At 40.5% G+C, this 26,092-nt stretch overlaps 1 protein-coding gene across 1 annotated transcript in view; it reads right to left on the reverse strand.

Moving 5' to 3' along the window:
- Positions 1-25,838, reverse strand: part of ADGRG2 (adhesion G protein-coupled receptor G2) — a 48,031-nt gene extending 22,193 nt beyond the window's left edge. Inside the window, exons 1-6 of the mRNA XM_041002595.1 lie at positions 25,830-25,838; positions 9,202-9,313; positions 8,021-8,062; positions 6,207-6,260; positions 3,354-3,409; positions 2,408-2,463 (exon numbers count right to left, since the gene is read on the reverse strand). Coding sequence (XP_040858529.1) covers positions 2,408-2,463; positions 3,354-3,409; positions 6,207-6,260; positions 8,021-8,062; positions 9,202-9,313; positions 25,830-25,838 — 329 coding nt within the window. The remainder of the gene's footprint in view (positions 1-2,407; positions 2,464-3,353; positions 3,410-6,206; positions 6,261-8,020; positions 8,063-9,201; positions 9,314-25,829) is intronic.
- Positions 25,839-26,092: the final 254 nt, after the last annotated feature.

The raw sequence follows: 26,092 nt of genomic DNA on the forward strand, positions 1-26,092 counted from the left end.
GACCATTAATGATGTGCAAACAGAAGCAAAACAAATTAGATCTTTAATTAAAACAAGCACACAGTACTGGTTACTTTATAATGTTCATTTGAAAGAAATGCTGGTTGTGTCAAGAAATTCCTATATGGGGAAAAAATGCATCATTGATATGACCAGAGACACTAACCCACCAGGAGTTGCTTGGGTTCTAGCCAAGAGCAAGATGTAAAAGATGGCTGCCCAGTCTTGTCACTTATCAGGAGTAGGAGCTTTCCCAGGCAAACATTTCAATGAGGGACAAGCCACTAACCCTAGGGACTCTGTGCCTCTGATCTATTTTAGTAGGCACCTAACAAATGCTGGGTGACTGAACTGAACTCTATTTCTAGTCTAGTCATTAAGATCAATGACTTGGGGACTGGCACAGTGGTGGAGTGGGTAAAGCCACCAGTATCCCATATGGGCACTGGTTTTTGCCCTGGTAGCTCCAACTTGTGACCCAGCTCCCTGCTAATGTGTCTGGGAAAGCAGCAGAGGATGGCCCAAGTGCTTGGGCCCCTGCATCCATGTGAGAAACCCACATTAAAAGCCCCTTGCTCCTGGTTTCAACCCAGCCCAACACTGGATATTGTGGCCATCTGGGGAACGAACTAGTGGATGGAAGCTCCCTCTCTCTCTCTTTCTAACTCTGCTTTTCAAAGAAATCTTTTTTTTAATGAGTTACAAATATGCTAAGTTGTATTCTAAACTTTGTGAGTTTAAAAAACTGTCTCCTATTGTAGGCCAAGAACTCTAAGGTCATCCACTCCCTTTCAGATCTCCCACACGGGATGGAAGATGCCCAGATCCTTCCTCACAGGATCTAATGTCATTGGAACAACAACCAGGAGCCCTGAGTGGTCTGCAGAAACAGAAGAACAGTAAACTCCCTTTGGGACTCGGGAGGGGAGCTTTCTCTGGTCCTTACTTAGTTCCAAGTTCGGATCCCCACCCTCTCTTGCAATGACCATCAGGATCGCTCTGGAACACCCCCCCAAAAAATTAGAGTAGATAGATAGAGAACAACAAGGAAAGCTTAGAATTAGTCAGGAAATGATCAGCTTGGACTCATATATACTTTACTAGGTAGGACACAAAGATAAGTCACTCCTCACTAAGGTATTGAAGATTTCTCTGCACACCCCTCCCAAAATTGTTCTGTAGCTCAACTGCTGACAAATGCCTTGTTATTAGAGTTATAAGCCAGTTTAGACTATCCTAAAATCTGCCAAGCTCACTAAAAATTATGCTTCAACACTACAAACTGCTAAATACTAAAATGAAAATAGATACGAGACTGCTGAATAGTACCCTATAGCCATTTTAAGGTGTATAGCAGCCAGCTGTGTATAAACAAAAAATTGAAATGTCAATGAACTAGTCACAGGATGTGGTTAAGAACTTGCATTTTTTTTAGCATATTGGTCACTCAATACCATGTCAATTAACTCCATAATGTTATAAATTGTTGTTGATGTTGTGTTGTGGCTTTTCATTGGACGGGATGATATTCTGCCAGTTCTACTTTCAGACCAAAGATGGTCTCCCCAAGAAACTGTTGAATTTATCTGGACAATAAGATGCTGGACTCTATGCATGGTACATGCTTGCAATGAAAGAATCTTGACTGGATTTGATCTGTAATACTGCAACAAGGTGGAAGAATCCACCATGGGGGGAGGGCTTGGGGAAGGGTTGGGGGAATCCCAGAGCCTATGAAACTGTGTCATAAAATGAAATGTAATGTCTTCTATCGCTATTATTGCTTATCTAAACTTTAAAATCCTTCCACATTTTTGATAGCTTCTGCTTTTTATTTCATGTATATGATGTAACTTTCAATAGTTAAGAAAGCAAGATTTTCATCAGCAGGTCAAAGAACTGGCATAAAGATCATGAGCATAACCCTGAGCTAAGCCCAGCTTTCACCGGCTGGGTTTTCTAATCACTCCAGACTCAGTAGGCCCTGAGGGTGTTGGAATCATGATGTCCCTCTGCGCCCATTCTTGCTCTTTCTTAACAAAGATTTGACACTTGATTCCCCAGTGCTTCAGGAAAGCATGTGTGAACAAGTGGCAAAAATGGGAGGTCAAACCTTAAACTCTTCTTTGAACCATGCAGACTGTGAAGTTCTATGAGAAAGTCAGATAAAGTCAGATACTCACTTCAAACAAAGCTGCTATGTAATTCTAGAATATTACAGTGAACAAATTTATGGGGATATTAGTTGGTAATAGGTGACTATTGTTAGTTTTAAAAAAGTCAAGAACAAGTTAGCTCTATGACATTGAGGGCTGTCTCTTTCCTCTTGGTATCTGAAAGCAAATGTGGCTCAATAAATCTCTAAAGTTCATGTCTGAAGGGTTAAGTTAAACATCAGATTACTCACTTCAATTCACTCAGAGACAGGATTCCATTTAAGGTGCCATTAGCTCTATGTTGATTCTGTTAGAAGCATAAAGTCGTTAAGAATACAATCATTGACTTTATTTTTTTCTATTTTCTTGACACTCCAGCTCCAACAACAAGGTGTCCTTCAGTTTTGGTCGCCACTGACAGAATTCTACTCCAAAGACTGGATTTAAACTACTTGGACTTGTGTCTATCAGACAATTAAATTGCAGTTATGCAGAAAAGGGAAGGAGGGAAAAAGCAGTTCTCTAAAGTTAATCCATATTGACTGAGCCAGTTTTCATTTAAAAATATTCTGAATCAGCAGCTCTGATATGCTAATTTCTGTCTGTCTTTATTTCAAGGATTGTCCCAAAAGAACATGAAAAGACCCAGATTTAATACGCCTCCACTTAAGAAGGGAAACTTGATCGTAGCCATCCCTGAATTCCTAGCACCCAGCTCATTGCTTAGCATGTGGCAGGTGCTCAAGAAATACTCACTGAATGAACAAACTGTGTTTGGCTGGGAGCCCTGAATAAGTCAAGTTTACAGGAAAGGTTGGTATCCCTGTACTGCATCCTCCACACAGTGAGTAGGGAAGACAGGAGATTCTAACCTTAAATACATGTATTTTTTTCATTGCTAAGCATTTCCACTAGGACTTTAACGGGCCGTGAAAATGCATCACATTAGCACTTTTAGCCAACCTAATCAAAGCTAGGATATAATTAGCAACAAAATACCATGATTATTATGCATTCCAGTCCTCACCCCAAAGCTAATAAGCAACAATATATATTTAGTTAAATTGGATCATAAAAGCATACATACCAAATGTTACAAATAATATGAACCTTAAATAAATCTTTGTTAAAGATCAATTCTGAAATACACATTGTATATGCTTAAGATTGCAATAAGAAAAAAACGTTAAAACCTACCTGGGTAATGTTGCTTTCTTCACCAAACTGAAATGTTATTTCACCCCTAAAAAATGCTGGAAAGGATTATTCCAAAAAGAAATTTAAGACTTGAATCCTGACACTTTGAAGATTAATGTAACACATAAAAGGTATCAAACTGCTTTATAAACATTACCTTATTTGTATTTCATTTCTGTAATAAGTTAATGTTCTTGGAAAATATGAACCATAAAGTTTTAAGATGGAGATTCAAACATAAAATTTGCTTCTCTGTCAAGAAAAGATATTATTATGTGCTTATTATCACAACGTTGCTTTCCTTAAAGATGCTAACTGGGGAACAGTGGTTCTAACACTAACTTATAAAAAAATCATTTAAGGTGTTCTAGTTGCACATACACAAATAAGAGGGAAGGAAAAAGTATTTTTGGCAGTTAGCATATGCAAGCCTCTTTGCCAGTTTTTGTTGTTGTTTATTTTGCTTTTAAAAGACAGCCACCAGTTGCAATATCTTCCCTAGAAACAGAGCTGCAAACCTAAATGTTATGCAGGGCAAATCTTTTCTTCATTGGATCAACTCATGGTGGCTCTCACTCTAGAAATTCCAGAAAATTATCTTCTTAAATGTTCCTTTTGGGAAATATTGAACTCAATTTCATTGAACCTGGATTTCTGCATGGTGTATTCCTGGGAACTTTGACTCTATTTGGAAACAACAGAAGCATGTGGTGGGCACTTTGTAAATCTATAAATATCAAAACAGGTCTATTGAACAATGGGGTAGGGATGCCATATCAACTCCAGTGGGATTCAGCCAATGGTTTAGGTGACAGACCAGTTAGTGAATACTTGAGGTTTTGCAGGTCATAGGGTCTATGTTGGAGCTACTAACAACAGCCATAGACAATACATAAATGAATAGGCATGGCTGTGTTCCACCATAACTGAACTTATGGAAACAGGTGGCAGGCCACATTTGGACTATAGACAGTATTCTGCCAACGTCTGAGCTTGAGGGTTGAAGACTTCCTCACCTTTTATTCTGCTGCAAAGGACAACAGCAGGTCATAGCCCTGCACCCAGTAGACCATTTCCACTCCAAAATGGTTAGCAAAGTCATCATGGTGGTGATTAACATGCCCTATCCTACTATAACTTTGCAATGGTAGCTTTAGCATATTGATACTGGACTTTCAACGACCATAGTATCTAATTATTAAAAGTAAACATACTTGATATGGGCACAGAATTAGCCACTAAAAAACTCTTGACTTTGAAAAGCTTACTCAGTGTTTATGTGTATATGCGTGTGTGTTTGAGTGCTAACACTCAAAATTCCCCCTCTCTCACGTTCTCCTTGTGTACACATTGAGTTTCACAAATGTGCTCAGAGCAGTGATAACCAGGAAGCCACCATCTCCTGATCCACAGCCTAATTCTTCCTGGTCAACTCCCAATTTCTTTACCAGTCTCCACCTCCCTTAATGAACCAGACAGAAACCTGGAAGAAGGGAAAGTTTCTAGTTTCTGGCAGGAAATGGTGGGCTTTCTGGTGCCAAAAGAGCTGGCTTCCTGATGAGGTTGTTTTCACCAGACACTAAAACAAATGGTCAATTCAGTCAGCTAATTGGAGGAAAACATTACTCCAATAAGCTTTTTGGCATCCATTATTTAAGATGACCATTTTATTTCTCACTACATGCTCAATTTTCAAACAGTTTATCAAATACCATTCTTCTGGCAGACACAACACTGAACCAGACATTTGTTACCAAATTCGAAACATAGAGGAAGTTAAAAAATATGGGGAGTTTCACAAAGAGAAGAAGGGAAGAAAAGAATTATACAACGTAGGAAAATGAAATGGATTCCAAAGGTTTTTTTCTTTCATTGAAATCAGCTAATATCTTCCTCCTGCGGCCTATGTAAAGCATACTAGCAACAGAAAACTCACGTGTGCAAATCTTACAGTTACACAATAGAAAGCATTTAGGCAACATTCTCTCAATATAGTTTTCCTGTTTTCTGATCTATACAGACTTAACGAATTTCGGTTAAAATTGTCACCAATGTTTTTTAAATTATTGTTAAAAAGAACAGAAAAAATGACAAACATTTCCACAATGGTTGTTTATCACAGGACTCATTCTAAGACTTCAATATCATAAAATACCATGTTGCCTTCCTCTTCTCTCTTCTGGCCAGTTCTGATGTGCCAGACTATATTTTTCTGTTTTTCACATTTGTTTTCACTGGCTTTAACAAGAAAAGGAACCCACAGAGCCAAATCAATGTGAGAAAAGTGGTTGTTTCATTCTTCTGGCCCATAACAGCAAAGATAATATTCCCATTTCAAAAATCAATGTTCTCAGGAGATTTCCATCTCGATTTTTAAAAATAATGGGAGTCTTAGTTAGAAATAGCAAAACAAACACACTGTAGGCACTACTGGAACTGGCATCCATTCCAACCTCCTAGCAAACTGGTTTTATTCTTAGCAAAAGAAAGCATCTCATTTCAAAACTGCAGTATGTAAATTCCTCCTACAGAAAAGCTTGAGGGATTTATATAGAAATGACCTTTCAATAATCAGTGATTATTTTATTTATGAATAAACACTAATGGTATTTGCTGTGCATTTATAGCTATAGTGAAAACAGTCTGTTGTAGATCTTTCTGCCTCGTGTTCAGGAAGTTAAATCTCACTAGACAATGGGAAGAACATTTCAGCCAGATCTAAGATATGGTTTTTACTTTCATTAGGGATTCTTAATAGGTAGGTAGTATGAAAGAGAGAAATCAGGGAAAAACAAGCCAGTTTTGCTATGATGCTGATTTATCTGGTACTGTCTAATGTATACAAGAACTAACCTGAGTCATTGCAAATAGATGACAAATTGCAGATATGCTTCTGAGGTCTGATTCCTGCAACGAAAACACAACCCAGCAGTTAGGTATGTGAACTTTTACACTTACAGACTGCATTGTCAAGAAAATTCATTAATTTAGGCATCAAAAGTAGACTTAAATCTGCTGAATATATTGGCTGGATAAATTCCACAATGAATTAATGAGTTTTCATTTCTTAGTTGGTCCACTATGGAATTAGGGTCTTTATTATCCACTAGCATGTCAATATCGGACTCCTAACTCCTATCTCAAATTTGTTTGTTCCCTTCCCAATGAACTCCCCTCCTGTCCAATATAATCAGAGCATCATGGCTACAAATTCAATAGACTGCTCTTTCCTGGGCAATGGAGTCCATAAACATCTTATTTAGTCCCAGCCCTTTATTCAAATACATGAATGAAATAGCATTAATGTTATGGTCCCATCTCATGGGGGAAAACTGTAAAAATCAAAACATATTTGCTGAGCACCTGCCATATTCTACAAACTGTAGGAAGTTCCAGATATAGAGCTTGTCCTTCAAGAGGAGCTTACAGTCTAGATAGTGATACTGGCCAGTACATAAAAATGTTGTAATGAGGGCTCACTGACTTGATGGTCAGGATGATGGAACACACAGACATGTGAAGGAGGCAAAGAGGAGTGGGAGATGAAATCAATCATATTAGAACAAAGATCATCATACAAACTAAACTGGGAAAAACTTTCTCCATTGGTGATGGGAGAAGTGTATCCCTCATTTGACACGAACAAGCTCACGAGTCACTTCTCTAAGAATTTTTCCCTCTCAATTTCATCTTTTGCAACAAAGTAGAAGAGATGCATATTAAATTGGAGGAGCAAATAGTGATAATGTATTAAGCAAAGGAAAAAAGTTTTCTGTTGAGAAATATTTGAGTCTCCTTGCTGAAACTTGTTTGATCAGGACTATGTATGCAATGTTTAATTGCTAGTTTATTTCCACTGCACATTATAAGTCCTTCACTTGTTCACGGCTTTTCATTCAGTCATTCCTCATCTTCCTCTAACTTGTAGGTGCACTTCCACTTTTAGTAATGGGTGTCTTTCTCCTCATTCATTCTGAGAATTTTCGCTCCTATTTCTAGAACTGTAACCTTCAATTTCTCCCATGTACAGGACCACAGATCATTCCTGATATCATTAGTAAGAAAACTTTGGTGGCCAAGGGTCAGATAGTAAATATTTTAACCTTTATACGTCTGCTTTTCTATGCAGCAAAAACGGTAGCCATAGAACATATGCAAACAAATCAGCATGGTAATATTCGAATAAAACTTTATTTACAAAATGGGCAGTGAATTAGATACAACCCATTGTCAAAAGCCTTCATTAAGCATGTCTTGTGGGTCTTGCCTTGCATCAAATACTTAGAAGTATATCCCTTCATTGTTTTAGCTCTCTAAATCCTTCAATAATTATATCCTATCAATAAACTCACCAGTACTGAACCCTCTCTATCTCCCATGTCACCTTCATCATGTTGCAAATGCTGGTATAATCATTGACTTTATTTGCATGCATGTTCATATTAATTATCTGTATCTTTGGCTTGTGTCTTCCTCAGCTTAGCAATTCTTGAGGCTGGGCGCTTTGTCTGCTTATTATTGCATAGCTCCAAAACACCTAGTTCAACTTCAAATACCCAGTACATAAATATCTATTCATTTAGAACAGATTTTAAAGAAATCATTAACACCAGCCACTTACTTTTATTTACTTATAAAAAAGAAAATCTTGATATTGATAGTCATACCTGAGGCATTGAAGGTTTTTACTATAGTGATTTTAGTTTTTTCTGCAAAGAAGCAATTTAAATATTAGAGCAGAATTGCTGTTTTTAAAAACAATTTGCCATGAGTATAATTTTAATGACATATTAGGAAGATCACACTGTTGACACCTTTAAGACACTGTCAGTCAGCTCAGCAACAGACTGAATGGGAATCACATACAAGGACCATGTAGCATTGACATAGGTTGGATGTGAAAGTTGGAGTCCCATGTTTATCCAGTTAGATCACACCTGTCTCATATTCCACTGAAAGTGACTCTACTTTTGTTTCCATGTGCTACTGCTGGACCAATGAATGAAGATTTACACATCACAGATGTGGGATTAAGCTGCTATCAGGACTTAAAGGTAACAAATTGTAAAGAGCAGATGGTTCAGAATAAAATTACAAAACAGTATACATCAAGACATTGCTACCATGCAATCAAGTGTCCTGCTATTTCAAGAATTAATATCATACTATCCCCATAATAGTGACAGAACTATTCTGAAAACAGTTGAGGCTATGTTACTATGGTCACACATGAAGCTAATAACAGAACCTGGACTATTCAAAGTCAATGACCACAGGCAAATATTAACTTGCCTGGAAGGAGAAAATCCTGGAAATAACTTTCAAACACGCTTTGGGGGACAGAGGCCCTGATTCATTCCCCTGATAATGGAGTACCAGTTTTAGAAATTCATGCTGTGCAGATGGCTAATTAGAAGAGACTGTGTTCACGACACAATTTTACAAAGGTAGAAAAGTTCTGCAGAAAAGCTCAAACTCTGAGAGGGACACTTGAGAACGCGGGCATTACTCTGGCAGCTTCAGCAACTTGATCTGTTCATGCAGTGCTACTGATGAGCTTCAGTTTTGATGGGACCTATGGACTGGTGGCAATTATAGAGGCTGATGACATTTTACTTTATGAATAATGAACATTTAAATGTTATTTTGCTTGCCCTGATGTTTTTCCAAAGCAAACAAAATATAACTATGGAATGAATTTTTGGTTTTAGTAACCAAAGTGTTTTTGAGGGAAAATGTTCAACCTCTATAGTAATCAAGAGCAAACAATGAAACCTAAGAAATTGAAAGATCTAACAATATATGATCGTCTCAGCAAAGGTATTATGATATAGACATCCTCATCTACTAGCAGGGATGCTGCTAGGTAAAGCCTGCTGGAAGGCAATTGGGCAGTAGCTATCAAGAGCCTTAAAATATTCATAATGCTGATCCATTTTATCCAATCCGTGGAATGTATCCTACAGAAATAAAGGATGAGTGTAAAGATGTTGCCACCAGGATGTTCATTGTAACAACTTCTATTAGAAAAAAATAAACACCTTTAATGTTCAACATATGTACATAGTGGAATATTTTAACTCAATAATAAGGGATATTGGAAAATACTTACAATTTATATTAAGACACAGGAAGATGAAAACAACAAGTAAGCTATGACTACTTTTGCAAAGGACATATACACAGGATATCTGTATATAAAAATATGTATATGTGATACTAAATGGGAAGATAAGAAGTCATTAACAGTAGTAGTCCTAGCAAAGCAACATTAAAGATTATTTCCATTTTCTTTGTATTTCTCTTTATTTCCCATTATTATAAGATCATTATTAATACCAGAAACAATAATAGGTGTTATTTTAAATAGAGTGCTACAGTCATTATAGTTTGCAAGTTTAGGGGCGTGGTGACAAGAGAATCATAGTTCACTGTCAAAGTTAGCGGGGTAATAAGCCAACAATTGAAGGCACAGAAGAATGGACAAGGAGACAAGGGGAACGTAGTTTACTAAGCCAACAGACTACACAAGTGAACAACTCAACCTAGAGAGCACAAGCCTATGACTTCAAAAGTAACTACATATTACCTGTTTTGTTTAAAGTAGATAATATACTTGATGTAGCATCTGAAATAAAATTTTAAAATGAACATAACTACTGAATCATATCGAAATCATTGGACATTCTCATACATTTAAACAGTGTGTCACATGCAACTTGTTGACAAGCAACTGAGACGGAGTTCTTCAAATGTGATCTATGTTTCTTTTCTAGAACAGTTGTGATGGAGGGCTGTCTTCTTTCCATGACTGCAAGATTTTTTTTTTAATCAATTAACCAAGAAATTGAAGTCACTTTTGAGGGCTCACAGGTTTAGTTTTGGGCTATTGGCAACTACTCAATGTATTCAGAATTAATTTAGAAATCAAATCCTTCAGCCTCATTCATTCTACATATCTTCTTATTTAGTGTTTCCAGTTTTCACTTGCCTCAGAAAAATTCTTACTATTGAGGCTTGTAGTTTGAACCTCTTTTTATCCCAAGGAGGAAAAACAAGGTGAAAGTAGAAGCAAAACAAAAACTTAAAAACAAATTGAGCTAATTCTACATTAATTTTTTTTTTCCAAAATCTTGCCTGGAGTACCATTGGAGAAGGGAACAAAACCGATAAGAGATGATTCAGCTGCAAGAGAAAATGACAACAAAACATTAAAATAAATACTTGGGAATAATGAGTAAATTTTCAGGTGTTAGAACTTTAGAGACAATTATGGTAAAAAGAACAGCATACTAGCAGAATGATATAGTTATATCTGTGAGCTCCACAATTACTTCCTGATTATGCATTTAGAAACCAACTATTTAGGAGGCAGAGAGAAAGAGAGAGAGCGCTTATCTTCTGATTCACTTCCCAAATGCCTGCAAAGGTAGAGGCTCCATCAGGCAGGAGCCAAGGGCCAGGAACACAATCTAGGGACTCGTGTAAGTAGCAGGGAGCCGATTACTCAAGCCATCACTGTTACTTCCCTCCCAGGAATTTGGAATTAGCAGTCAACAACAAATTGAACTTGGGCAGTCCAATATGTGATGTGTACTTCTGAACTACTAGATTAAATGCTTGCCTCCTTGAGTCCATATTTAATAAGAAAATTACAGAGGGGCCTGAGATCCATGATCACAAAGCGTATGTATGGAATCTTATGGAAATTAGTTTGAGAAGCATACCAACAGATAAGTGCTTCTTTCAAGATTTTCAGAGTTCTGGACAGCACTGTCAATAACTTCTTTTTTTTTGTTGTTATTAACATTGTGTCAATAACTTCTTGAATCATAATCATGGAATATATTGGTACATGGGGTCCATACTGTTGTAATTTTGCCTAATTCTTCCTTGTGAACTCAGGATTTAAACAAACAAAACAACAGCTGCTACGACATAATACTATCCTATCAAATACAATTTCCCAGTACGTTACTTTAAAATATGGCTCCTATAAAGACATTTGATTAAGTTACAAATTTCCTGGGGAATGACTTCATTTATACTCAGAGATCAATCTGCTATACTACACTTTGTACATTTAAATATTAAAGAAACCCAATCTCAAGGCTCAACCTCAACACGGGAAAGCAAACATTTTACAACAGAAATGACTGTCAACACCAGTGAGTCTGATTTTCCACCTGTACCGATGAAATCTGGGTGAGGCAAGATGTCTGGCCAGCCTGTTGGCGACTGCTCATGCATTTGCTGAAATGCACACACACCCTGTTTGCCCACACTATTGCTTCCATATTTTTCATTTACTGTACTTCTGACTGATACAGAATCCTTTGCTCTGGAGCAGGATGGAATAAGTAACTAAAATTATTGTTACATTAATGACTATTAATTCTCCCAGATGCTGATGCCTGGTGATGCCATGCAGAGAAGAGACCTGTGAGCACAGCCACACGTGTCCCTCAATATTACACTGACTCTCCCAGAGCCCCTGGGCCTCAGGCTGTGACTGCACCTGGCGTGTGCTCTAAGGCCCCATTCTCCACTGCATGCAAACACAATTTTTCAGGCATCACCATAATTAAGTTTGCTGAGGTTATTCTGCCCGCCCCCCCCACCCAAATTAAGTGTTCACTGCACCTTAGAACTTAACAACTAGAGAGCAAATTGGCCCAGGAAAGACAAAGTTGCCTTTGGAAGCCTGGGAGCCTGCCCCTGATCTTTGTCTCATCCCTTAATCACTCACACTAGTTATTATTCATTGGGTCTTTACTCTGTTAATCACATGTGCTTCATTTCATCTTCATAGCTACCCTACAGAACAGGAATTATGATTCTCTCCAGTTTACACATGAGGCAAGTGAAGCACAGAAAGATGCAGGTTACTTTCCCATAGTCACACAGCTAGCAACACGGGTGAGGAGGGGTGGCTAAGGTTGAACCCCAAGTATTCTGGCTCCAGACAATATGAACATGAGCAAGTTTCATCTTATCTGAACCTCAGTTTCCCCATCCATAACATGAAGGCAAAAATTCTTACACTCAATATGGAATGTGAAGGGTGGGCAACTTCCAGGCACCATAGTGTGTTGTATGAGAAGCAATGGATATTATTACTGAGTTGATTTAAATAAATGAATCCATATCAGAAGCAGCTCATTTTCACACAGCTAAGTATAGAATGTGAACTGTCTCATTATAAAAGACTGTTTTGCAGAAAGAACACACAAGTGGGAGAAGCCATGTGTTACTTTCTTACACCAGGAGGTAAGAAACTGCAATCTTAGAAAATTTACTGAACTGCCCCAGGCCTCATGGTTTCCTCAACTAACGGCTAAGGTTGGGATACTTTCTCCCTAAGATTCCCTTCCAGTTGACAGTCTCAAACTCCAGTTCTATTCCTGGTTCCTGCCCATATAGGGTTCTGCCTAACTTATTTACCTTCCTACTCCAATAAACCATTAGAAGCCTGTGAGAAATACTCCTTCAGCAGGGAAATTGAGGGACCATAAGAGAACATTTTACCCTTAAGCGTTAGAACATCTGGTATGCTTGTATTGATGTTTTGTGTGAACTATAGCACCAAAAATAGATTAAAAATTCAAGAAATTCCCATAATGAAAACTGCAATTTACACCCCCAATGACTTATTCTCCAATTTTGCCCAGGAAAATGGAAGCATCAATATGCCTATCTCCTATGTCTACTACAGGTGTAGATTGAATGCCATAATTATGTGTCACAGAGGTAAACAAGCTTTGCTGTGTCTGACTCCATGCCACATAATGGGGAGAATTTTAAAAATATTTTTCTTAAAATTCCCTAAGTCATAAAAAATACATTCTTACCAGATGGTGATAGTAAACTGGAATTATCAGCATTTTCTGTTGAGGAAAAAGGTGATTTGCATTAGTTCCATTCCTGCACCAACATGTAAACTAGCATCTTCAATAGGCGAGCATGTAAAACAAGTTGCAAATAACTACCAAAAGAGGGCAGTATGCTGATTGATTACTATTGTCACCAACCCAATCAATACTTCCTTTAATTCTTTGCAGACATATCTCTGGTGAAACATCTCTTCAGAGTTTGCAATATATTGCCTTAGTACATTTCAAACTAAAAGTGATAAGAACTTCAGATGTTGGCTAACACTCATGAAAATGAGCAAAAAGTAAATTGCACGTCTGCATGAATCAAACTTTCACCAGTTGTGCTGGGTTTTAATGGACTTTGTACCTATTTAATCACTTTTTTTCTCAGGAACTAAACTGGATAGGTCCGCTTGTGATGCATAAACTACTCCAGCTACCAAGTCTTCATTTGGGAAAATTGTTTTCATTTGGAAAAATGGTCAGAGCCATTTTTTTTTTACTGTTTCTGAGCTTTTTTTTTTAAAACCTTTTTCTGCATAAAAACAATACATACTTATTGGAGAAACTTTGGAAGTTATAGATAAAATAAAATAAAAACCATTTTCAATTTTACCACTCAGAGATGAATGATATTAACATTGAGCATACTTTCTTTCTCTATGTATATGTCTACATATTTTAATAGATATGGCATTTATATGTATAAAAAGGATCATATCACACAAAAACATTTGACTTAATTTTTTCTCATGATTTATACTAGAAATTGTTCTATATCATTGAATAATTTTTCCACATCATCATTGTAATGGTTACACATCATTCCATTGATTGGCTGTATCATTTATCCATATAACAAGTTTCTTTTTAATGGGAATTTTGGTGTATACAATTTTTCATGAATATAGACAATGTTGCAATAAGTCCTTTTGGTTAAATTGCTACATATGCACTTGGTGATTTCTTTGAGAAATTTCTGGAGTTTTAATTGTCAAAATCCCTAGTAGAAAACTTGACAATTTATATGAAACTCTTCTGCATATGCAAATGTTATTTCCCCAAACCCTCACCTATACAGGGTGTTACCTCATAAACTGAAATTTTTTTCTCAATTGCAAAGATAATTTTCAGTGTTATCTTGATATTTGAGGGGTCTTAGAAAGTTCATAGAAAGTGTGTATTATGAAAACACTAGCCATGGATTTCAATTTTTTTTTTAAAGATTTATTTTTATTATTTTTTCATTGGAAAGGCAGATATACAGAGAGGAGAGACAGAGAGGAAGATCTTCCGTCCGATGATTCACTCCCCAAGTGAGCGCAACGGGCCGATACTATGCCGATCCGAAGCCAGGAGCCTCTTCCGGGTCTCCCACGCGGGTGCAGGTTCCCAAAGCTTTGGGCTGTCCTCGACTGCTTTCCCAGGCCACAGGCAGGGAGCTGGAAGGGAAGCGGGGCTGCCGGGATTAGAACCGGCGCCCATATGGGATCCCGGGCGTGCAAGGCGAGGACCTCCAACCACTTGCGCCACCGCGCCGGGCCCGGATTTCAATTTTTGCAGCAAGATAAATTCATCTTTTAATTCTAATGCCTTTGAATTTTTGAAAGGTTTCTTATATGGTTAATATGAAAGAATAAGCATAATTGGAAAATAAAAATGGCACACTGAAACATGCCTGCTAGGCTGTTGGAGCCTATTTTCCTGCAGAGATAGTAAAGGACTAGTCATTTCTGGGATCATTAATCACAATTCTGTTTGAAAGGCAAGACAGAATGAATGCCCAAGTTCCTCCACTGCCCCATACCCAGTGAGGCCGACCTCAGCAGAGTGGTATTCCAGTGATGCACTAATTTAACTATCATTACCTTTATCTGTCTCTGCTCTCCAATATATCCCTCATGCTACTGTAATATTCACCAATGAGTTTGAATTACCTTTCAAAGAATTCATTTCAGAACTACTCTTGAGAGCATCGAGGGGGTGCTCGGTTTTTCAATCTTAATATGAGTTAACTTCCATTAGCTGAATTCAATATGGACTCCTCTAAGCATGATATTTGTTAATATGGGCAGGCGAAGATGGCGTTGGGCAGGGGCAAGGAACAGGCATGGAACAGGATGAAGCCATTGGGTAAAAGTTGAGTTCCACAGAAGAACGATGGAGCATGATTTTGGAGGACCACAGAGGCTCCACCTGCTGCTTTTCCACCAGCCACCCAGTGGCTGACCAGAGACACCAATGGTCACAATCCTGTGTGCTGCTGAATCTTTAACCAGAGCTGTTGTGCCCAGAGGGAAAAGGCTGATTCGAGTTTCCTCTGTCTTAGCAATGAGAGGGAATGGGTGCTCAAGGATATGCATGGAAGAGGAGTGAAAGAGGCTTCCTGGGAAACTGACAAGCCTGGGTTGCCATCTTGGGGTACACAGGTTTGACAGGCATGGACTCCACAGTCAAGTGTTGGCACTTGGGCAAAATGTGGCTCAAGAGCCAGAATAGTCCCACCCACAGGCAAAGCTGGTCTCTTCCATCACCAAACCAATGGGGTTCCCAATAGAAAAGACAGTGGTCTTCTTTGATGGAAGTGATAAGAGTTTAGTAAACTTTTCATATTTTTCAGTTACTACCTATACTTCCCAAAATGCAATCCCGCACAGCTCAGTGAAATCTGAACACTATCATGAGAAAGTTCCACGGTCATGACCTGTCCAGCTCAGTACATTCGAGAACGCATTTGTGACTCTGACCTCTACTGGGCCTCTGCGATGGGGTGATGGCCAGTCCTGGGATCAGCAGTTCCTGGGGCTCCCAAAGGGAGGCAAGTCTCCAGAGCCCTGAAGACCAGGGATGACACACCACAATACCGACTCAGTTTTTCACTGCCACCTTCTTTGGCCAAACAGATTGCCAAGCACAAAGGTTGCATCTCCTGACAGCTGACAAACAAATGCAGTTCAGCCTCAGGAGTCCATTGCTTCTGGGGTGACTGTGAGCATACTGGGAGAGAAGCCTCACATCGAGGCACTTTGTCTTCCTGTGAGCTTGGGGGAGGTTCCTTGAGAGTCTGGCGGTTGTGAAAGAAAGCACAGCTCGGGCAGAGGAACCATCTGCTGAGACAGCCAAGAAACTAGGCAACCAAAAGAAGCGATTCAAGTGGGGTCCATGGAAAAGCGCAGCACTCTGATCAGAGGAGAGTGAGAGGATGTGGTCAAACCCACGGAGGAGCAGAAGCAGAAGTTCCCCACCCGTAGGCCCCTCATGAGCAACCTGAGAAAAACAAATCTTCCCAAAGATGGGTTGGCTCATGATTATTGTGAACGAGTTGGGTGCAGCATGAACCTTCTCTGGGGAGGAATGGCTAGTGACCCAGGAGAGGTGAGGCAGAAGGAGGGTCTGCAAGAAAAACAGCCAGTAGGCAGTGGACCTGAAGAGGCTGCTGCTAGCAGGAGCAGTACCAAGAAAAAGAAAAGGCCCCACAGGCCATCCTAGGAAGCTTAGCTCATACCTACTCCACAAGGGCCATGTCCCATGGTGACATTCCCCAACCTGAGTCCTTACCCACATAAAAAGGAAATCCTTTCTTTCTCTCTGTCTCTCTCTCTCTCTCTCTCTGTCTCTCTAACTGTCTCTCTCATACACACACACACACAAGCACAAACAACTTCTTTATGCCAGCTGTGCCTGGCTATGTATGAGGAAACTGAGATACATAGCAAAAAACAAACAAACAAACAAACAAAAACTTAGACCATTACTAAGAAACAGGGTAGAACAAGGATGTGAGCCAGGCTCTGTAGCTCCACCACACCAGGTTGCTTCTCATCTTGGACTGTGGTCTAAGAAAGTGAAGAGGCAACCTGTCACTTGTTCACTCTGCTCTGCCAGGAGGGATGTAGCCTTGAAGAAGCATTGAAATAAACTCTGGGGTTAGTGTTGAGACTTACTGGGTTAAGCCACCTGCAGCACTGGCATTCCATACGGGTCCCGCTGTTCCACTTCCAATCCATGTTTTACTAATGCACTTGGGAAAGCAAAAGAGGAAGGCCCAAGTGTTTGGACTCCTGTATTCATACCGGAGAATCAGGTGAAGCCTCTAGCCTTTGTAGCCATTTGGGGAGAGAATTTAGCAGATGGAGAACCTCTTTGTCTTTCCTTCTCTTGGTAACTCTATTTAAAACAAATACAACTAAACCTTTAAAATAAAAATGTTGTTACTCTTTCCCAGTCTTCCTGAAATAAGACATACAACCAGTCCACTAAGCTGCTGGGCAAGGCCCATACTGATACACTTGATCTTAGCCAAAAGGCCGAGAAGTGATGGCCTGTACTGATAATGCACTATCTTGGCTGTGCATTTCCTTCCTGAATAGGAATCGTGAAGGCAGGCAGCTTCTGGAACTATCTTAGTCGAAAGCCCTGGAAATGTTGCTTGCTGATCCCTAAGGCAGAGGGCACAGGTAGAACAGCCCATCCTGTGCACTTGCCACACTGGTATCTACTCCCGCTCCTTCAGGGAATCACCCCACCATCCCTGGGGAACACGAGGCTTTCTACCCTGACCTCATCTTCTGCCCTCCTCTTGCTTAGCCTTCCGGCCATCAGAAGTCCCACCTTAGGGCTTTGGCACTTAGTGCTCCCTCTGCCTGGGAACCTTTCCCCTCAGAGAGCTCCTAGGTTTTGCCCTGGTACCTCCTTTAAATTTTACTAAGAAATAAATAAAGAGGGAAATCTGAAACAAGTAAGTCAGAGAGCAACCTACTGTAGAACACTGAGCAAGACCCAATGAAGACTCGAACCCAGGCTTGGGAATCTGGCAGGAAAAGAGATGTCCTATAGATACCTCTTAGGAGGAGTAAGAGTGGGTGGAGATGGGGATGGGGGTCCCTGAGATGTGAGGGGCTGGGGAGAGTAGGTGTCAACTGGTCAAACTGGTAACATCCCTCCCTGCAACAGCTAATGGGACACTGTCTTGAGTCCCTTAAGAAGGCAGCATAGTAAGTTTGAAGCCTAGATCCCAAAGATCAGAATGGCCTAGGCCTGAATCTTGCCTCTGCAATTTGCTCAAAACCTAACTGATAACTTACTCCATCTGCACTTCTATTTCTCATGTGGAAAAATAGGGAAGAAATTCATTATCTTAGTAGGGCTTACTTCACAAGTGCTAATGTTACAGTATTGAGAAGAATACACAGTGCACAGCGCTCACAGCAGTAATTAATATGACATTTTTCTGATCCTCATTTCCCTAGTGACTCATCTAAAAACTGATTTCTTCCTTCTACCTGCAAGGCTTCCACTTCTCTCCATAGCATTTGCTTCCAATTTTCAATCTGCATTTGGGGTCACTCTGAGCACATGGAGGAAGGAGAGCTTTAGAAAAGCTGATGAGTAACTTACATTTCACAAGTTTTTATACTAAGTCATAACAGGTGAAATTTCAAGGAAGAAAATGGAATGCATGGCTAATAACCATGCTATTAGGTTGTCCTCACGTGTGATGTACAATTTACATGATCTTAAGAAGGAATGCCTTCCTCTCCTCCCCCAGACCCTATCTCCCAGGAGCAGAATGAGATGTAGCAACAAGTTGAGCAAGAAGCAGGAAGTCAACTGTATTAGTTAAGGTAAAGTGAGCTACCATCATAAAAAACACCCTGAAAACTCAAGGACTCTAAAATAGAAGTCCATTGGAGCTGGTTTTGTGACAGAACTGGTTAGGCTGCCACCTGAAAAGCTAGCATCCCATATGGGCATTAGTTTGAGTCTCAGCTTTTCCAATTCCAATCCATCTCCCTGGTAATGTGTCTAGTAAAGCAGCAAAAGATGGCTGGAATCCTTGGGCCCCTGCACTCCATGTGGGAGACCCAGATGATGTTCTAGGCTCCTGTATTCAGCCTGGACCAGACCAATCAGGCCATTTGGGGAATGAACCAGTGGTTGGAAGATCTGTCTGTATCTCTCCCTCTCTCTATATAATGCTGCATTTCAAATGAATAAGTAAGTGCTTTTTAAAAGATAAATGTTTATTTACCATGTATAATACCTAATTGGCAGTCTAGCATGGATTACTAGTGAGGGGGGTGGAGGGGAGGATCTGGCAGGGGAACCAGGTTAACATAGGCACTATGATCTTCCATTTGAAGATCCCAAGTTTGCTCTGGAGAGCAACATTCAGAAGGCAAATAGGAGAAAAATAGGGAGGGAAAGCAGATGATAGATTTGTCAGTTAAGTCTAAAGGTGGTCCCATCACTTCTGCGCACATCCATTGGTCAGAATTCAGCCACATGGTCACTTTCAATTACAAGGGAGGTTGGGAAATGTAGTCTAGTTGTAAGCTGATGGACAGGGCGAAGAAAACATTTTGGTGCTAAGCCAGCCACTGTCTACCACATAAAATTTGAGAGCCATGGAGACACTAAGGATTGCAAGATTAATGCTAAAAATCACTCTCTCAACACATCATTTTCTTTTTTCATTTCTCATATTGACAAGGTCAGGAGTCAGGGAATCAATGTGCACCAGAGGAGAATTCCTTGCCATTTTGGGACTGAATGGCCCCCTTTTTTTGTGACTCATCCTCCCAGCTTTGTTCCCCACAAGCTTCAAGATCATGGTTCTTTCAGGACCCTCAACAGTGGGACTCCCATTTGACAAACCAATTCTGTAAACAATTACGTACTAGTTGAAACCACTATGAGAGGTTGAAACTGTGGCTATTCTTGCTGCGTGGAAATCCCACCTAGTGGGAAAAGTTGCATTTTTGAGCTGTTTCTATTTTGAAATCACATCAGCTATTAACTTTTGCTGTGCTACTTCTGGGTAGAAGATCCTTAGCAGGTCCCGGGCCTTTAGATGTTGGTGGCTCTTGCTCCAATGTTGCCCCTCATGTACAGTCTTTGGCTTGTCATGAACTTGGACAGTATGCTCTGGGATTCTTTACTTTTAACAATCTGTCACTGTCACATGGTGATCTTCCGTATATGAAGAAAATGCCTTTGTCCAGTTATTTCTAATGGGTGCATGAACATGCGTACTACTCAAGGCTTAAATTTGTGATTTGATTAAAAGACTGATCTTCCACAGAGCATGATGTGGATTCAGATTCTGTCTCTGTCTCGAAGTGTCTAACATTTCTCTGTTCATGTTTCCCTATCTATAAAATGGAATTGATTACTTTGAATGACAATATATTTATGAATAATTTTATCACAATTCCAACAATATGTTCTAAGTATTATTAATCCAGGTTAAATAATTCTGTGTCCTTAGGAGTTTACACTTACATAATAAACTGGTTCTTTTCCTCTTACGCTATATTATAAGCAATTTGTAGAGGGCTTTGAAAATCATGAAGGATAGTTCCTTCTCATGATTTGCAGGTATGTGATCTCTGTTTTAACTTTATAAATGTTCTTATATATACACTAGTGCTGATTATTAGAATACCATGTTTGTCTAGCTGAAGTTCCCATACTTTGGGGTTACAGGAAGGCACCTTCTAGAAAGATCACTGGCTTCATTCACTGTTATCACACATGAGGAAACTGAAGCTCATAGAAATCTGTTCAAAAGGCGAAGCAGACCAGAAGATGATCTACTGCAGCATTGTGAATTTTGCAAAGGTTGCCACTTAGACCATATTTTCATAATTTCCAAAAATGCCTATTTACCCAAAATAGCCTGCATAAGAAAATCAGAATGTGATATTGCTTTGTTTAGAATTCTATCAACACTGGTTTTCTACTGTTCATCAGACACTGGATATACTACCAATCTGCAGTCTTCAGGCTGGTATGGACAGTTCCAGAAAGCTGCTTTCCAGATTTTCACACTGTTAACTTTGGGTAGCCTAGGAAGCTTCTTCATTGCTAGTTTCAGCCATTCATCGCATCAGCAAAAGGAAAATAACACCAATTTCTCTGCCTACCTCCAGGGAATGAGACCTACAGAGATGTCCAGGCGTGTTGGTGCTGCTGCTATTGCAGCCTACTAAGGGACCCTGAGGGTTTTCAGTGCAGAACAAGGCAAGGATAGCACTGGCACCTTGGGCATTTACTCGTCAGTAAGAGCTACTGCTGAGGTTCTTACCAATTTTGAATTGAAATGATTCACTGGCCTAATTATTGCTTTAAAAGCCTTTGAAGTTGTTCCCTGTCAAAAATACAGCACAAAAAAATATGATTTTGAAATCATTTTCATTTTCACATTGGGAACTTTGAATAGGAGAACAATCAACTTGGGATTGCAGAGCTTAGCGTGGCTCTCAGTCTTGCACAAGTCACTTGGGCCACTTTGAAGGATACTGAAACCAGGATGAGACTCCAGAGAAATGACATCAGAATCCCTGGCAGGGGATGTCTTACACCTAGATTTCCTTAAAGCTCGTGGATGATTCCAACCTACAGAAAAATCCCAAAATCTGGCATAATCAACACCTTCTGACATCAACATGAGAATTTCCAGAATGACTGAAATCTGAAGACTGTCCCCACTGAGGGGTTGAATTTAGACTGTGAAAGAATTGTAACAACCACTCTTCAGGAATTCTAGGATGACACTGAGTGGCCATCCCACATCCTCAGGTATTGGTGTGGTCAGGCTGCTAGGAGTGGCACTCTCCCCCTTACTCCTCCCTTTCCCCAGATAAAGGAAGAATAAAAAGGAAGACTGGAAGCAGTTATCACATCTATTTTTCCCATTCCTTGACCCTTCCCAACCTAATCGGTGGTCCACATGGACATGCATCCTTCTCAATCAAGTAAACATCATAACAAATAATACAAATCTACTATGATAAATGACATAAATAATCACTTGAGCCCCTTTATCACAAGGACAAAAGAAAATGTATTTTTCAAGGCTAATTCTAGCCAAGGGACAGCCACCTCACAGAAATCTACACAAAGGGTTGGAGCACTAGTACATGCTGTACCAGGACACATGGGGTTCAGATGTAGATTAATGCTGGTGATATAAGCTGAGGAGAAAGGCCATGAAAGCCAGCCAGCTATAGTTTACTGAGTACTTACTATTGGACAGTAGGTACGATGTAGAGAGAAAAGATGTCATATGCCATTCTTATCCTCAAGAACCTAAATAGATATTTCTATATATCAGAAAAAAAAATAAAACCAGGAAGAAGATCATAATCCAGGATATAATGAAGGCCTTCAAAAATTTCAGGTTGGAGCACAGCAGGTAAAGCCAGTGCCTATGATACTGGCATCCTCACTGGCTACTCCACTTCTGATCCAGCTGCCCACCAATGGCCTGGAAAAAGCAATGGAAGATGGCACAAATATTTGGACCCTTGCCACCCATTTGGGAGACCCAGATGAAGCTCCCGGCCCTGACCATCATGGCCATCTGGGGAGTGAATCAGAAAGGGAAGTTCTATTTCTCCCTCTCTCTGTGACTCTTACAAATAAATCTTTAAAAAAAATCAAGGTGGAATGTCCAGACATTACAAATGTCTAATGTATATTAATTTTGGAACAAGCTTAAAAGTTATAGATACCATTTAAATAGGGAAACAAAAGCTGAAGTTAAAAAATCCCTAAGCCCCCTCTGCTATGTGGGAGGCCTCCATCTTGTTTTGGGGCCTCCATTTCAGAGGTGTAGGAAAGGGATCTTAAAGGCAACCTTTGTTATATCTGCTCTAACATGTCCTTTCGTTAATTCAATGTATTTCGAATAAATGCACAATATTTGCTTTCCCTCTTTCCTGCTATCAAGAGGGCATCTAGGTTGGGAATGAGGTGCTAATGCCTTTCAGAAGACAGAGGGAAAGGGGGCATGTGTGTGTAAGCTCACCTAGTTTTGCAATGGCTTGTCTAGAAAGCCTGTCTACCCTGCAGGGTTCTTGGAGGCTGTGCCCAGTGGATCCCATGTTCTATTGTATGAGAATCTGACCCAGACCTGGGGGTCTCTTTCTCTTGCTTCTGTAGCTTCCTCTTCACTCTCCATTGAATGTCTGTCATATTCTTTTCAACTGGTCCCTGGTCTTTGCAGCTCTGTCTTCACCCCTGGCTCTCAACAGCCACCTAGCACTAGGAAGGTGAGGGCAGTTCAGACTCCCTTCCCTGCCATGTGAGACAGACTTGGAGGGGGCACCCTGCCTCTGGCCTTCTCTGCCCAAACAGTTTTACCATTTCTCATCTCCACAATTGCCCTGTTGGCACACAGGCTCCCTGTGAAGGGAAGATCCTACCAAGGCTTCCAAGTGGAAAGTAGGGCACAATGTTCTTGCTTTCAGTCCCCCCATAACCCTATCTAGAATAAAACAACTCATTCCCACTTCCATCTGCAGGAAGAGTCAGGACCCACCAGTAGCATCCTCATGCTTCTAGATGATGAGTAGGATTTGGGAGGGCTGGGAGATGAGCTGGGTATCAGATCAAAATTTTGCTAAGTATTTAGAACATCATTTCTATGGGCAAATGATTGAAAGGAAAGAAACAGGCAGAGCTGTTTGATGTTGGAGGACAAAGTCAAACCAGATAGGTTTTCTACCTCTCAGTTACTGCCTGCAGCTCTAAGGCCTTCTGCACAAGGAAGAACAAAGACTCAAATGAGTACGAGAGGGGAAGAGGAAACGGGGCAGTGAGCCCTGGAACAGGGCAATTAGAAAGGGACTTGTCACTAAACATGCCTGCAGCACAGAAATATCTAGACCCAGCCCAGAGGGAGAGTAAGTTGGGGATTATAGCTCATGAGCTCATCAAACTGGCTCAAATGTATAATTATTTCCAAATGGGGAAGACAATTCTGCAAGAATGAAATTATAACCATCTTCCACTATTATGTCATCTCACCCTCTGGAAAATAGAATGGTTGTGTCCAAATGGAGTCCTCCTACAAAGGCTAAAAGCACAGTGGGGGCTAAAAGCATTGGTTCAGCCCAGGAGAACAAGGGGCTGGAGCTACGGACAGTTATCTGCCAAGGACCATTTGGGCTCCTGGTAGACCAAGAATAACTCCCTCAAATGTCACCTAATGCTACAACTGAAAGCATTAAGGCCCAAGGATCATTTCTGTTGGCCAATGAACTAACAGAGTGTCAGGCCCACCTCTGGCTGCTGTCAAAAGCTTCTGCTTCCAGGCTGAACTAAGTAGGTCTGCAGTCTGCATCCCATAGAGCCAGGGAGGTGACTGCTCTCCAGCGGCTTACCCTGGTTCCTCCTCCACCTCATGCCCATACCTCAGTGACAGGCTCATTCTGTCCTCGGACACTTACTGAGTGAGGGTGCTGTGGATGGTCTGGAGTAGGGCTAGCATAGGTCACAGATGCCAAAAGAGGTCTCCCTAGCTGCATGGCTCTGGGCAGATGACTTCATTTCTTCGATGCTAGCTGCTTTGTTGTCAAAATAAGATGCAAAACACCCTCTATGGCTAGTTTGAGGGAAGATTAGATGAGATAAGGGAACATGGTTGAGAGTGGCAAGTGCCACTAGGAAGGGATGAAGAGATGGGGGAGCCCTGGGGAGAGACATGGGATTTTTCTGTGGCGTTCAGGGCTTTTCAGATGCAGGGATATTTGGCTGAACCTGGGAAGCTGAGCATATTTCCAAATGAGAATGTTGCCAGACAGTCAAGAGAAGGACTGCTTAAGTGTGATAGGGTAGGTAGAAAAGCCAATGAATTGATGAGCCAGTTATTGCTATGGGCAACTGGGGCACAATCCAACTGCTGCACTATGGGAGATGATGGAGAACAGGCCTTGGCATTCTCCTACCCAAGAACAAGGAAGCTGGCCCGGCTGGCACATTGCAACACCACTCCTGTCTCTTGCTGTTTCAGGGTGTTAACTCCCTGCACTTGTGGCTTATTCCACACATAGGTCATGCAGGCTTTCATGGGCACAGCTTATTCTCAGAGGTGTGACAGCCTTCCCCATGCACAGGGACTACCTGCAGGTGACCTTTGGGGGTAGGCCAAGGGGATATTAGGCAGGGCACCAATATCACCTGCTACTGGTGGCTAAGCATTTAGCAAGACTAATCCATAAATTTAGCCCAAGGTGATACACAGGTACTTGAAAAGGTTCATGGGGAAAAACAGTAAAAAGAAAAGCTTATTTGGGTGTTTTTGAAAAACTTTGAAATTTACATAGAGTTTCTTCATAATATGCATTTTCTAACGCCACCAGTAGCATTCTGGAGCTCATGTGTCACACCACGTCTCTCCAATTGGAGTGGCAATTCCCTGAAGCCAGACTTGATGTTTTTTCAGCAGCCAGTACTGCTGGGCACATAGCAGGAGCACTTCACTGAACAACTGTTCATCCAATGTCAAAGTAGCATGCTGATCCCTTTGGCCTTCATTGAAGACCATACTCAAAAAAATCGTGAACTGTCTCAAGCCCACGGTGGGCAGAGGGAGATAATGCCTGTCCCCTGGTGACCCAGTGATTTTCACAATTGTGGATTCTACCTTATCTTGTAATCTACACAGGCACAACACACTAGTACTGCAAAAAGGTCAAGAATGCCAAAAGGCATCATAGAGTAGAGGTTCAATATATTAAATCTTGAGCCAATGGCCTGAATAGGAAGCAAAATCTGCTGTCCCCTGCTGTTTGTCCCAAGGCAAGTTACTTACCTTCTCCATACCTCAATTTCTTTATCTGCCAAATAAACTAAAAATAGCACCCTTTCCAAAGGATTTGCTGAGTGACCTTTACATTGAGTTAGCCATTTATAAGAGCTTGGCATCCTAGCTAGCCCAGTGGTGAGTGCTACTGAAGTAACTGCTATGTAACTTAAATAAGTACTCTCACTGGGAGTTCCAAGACATTATAATAAAGTCCTGCTCAGTGCTTTGGAGATGCCAAAACACCTCACTCAAAAAAAAAAAAAAAAAAA

This window comes from Ochotona curzoniae, unplaced genomic scaffold (assembly GCF_017591425.1).
Source record: "Ochotona curzoniae isolate NIBS_2020 unplaced genomic scaffold, NIBS_Ocur_1.0 contig_1274, whole genome shotgun sequence".
NCBI classification, from domain to species: Eukaryota; Metazoa; Chordata; class Mammalia; order Lagomorpha; family Ochotonidae; genus Ochotona; species Ochotona curzoniae.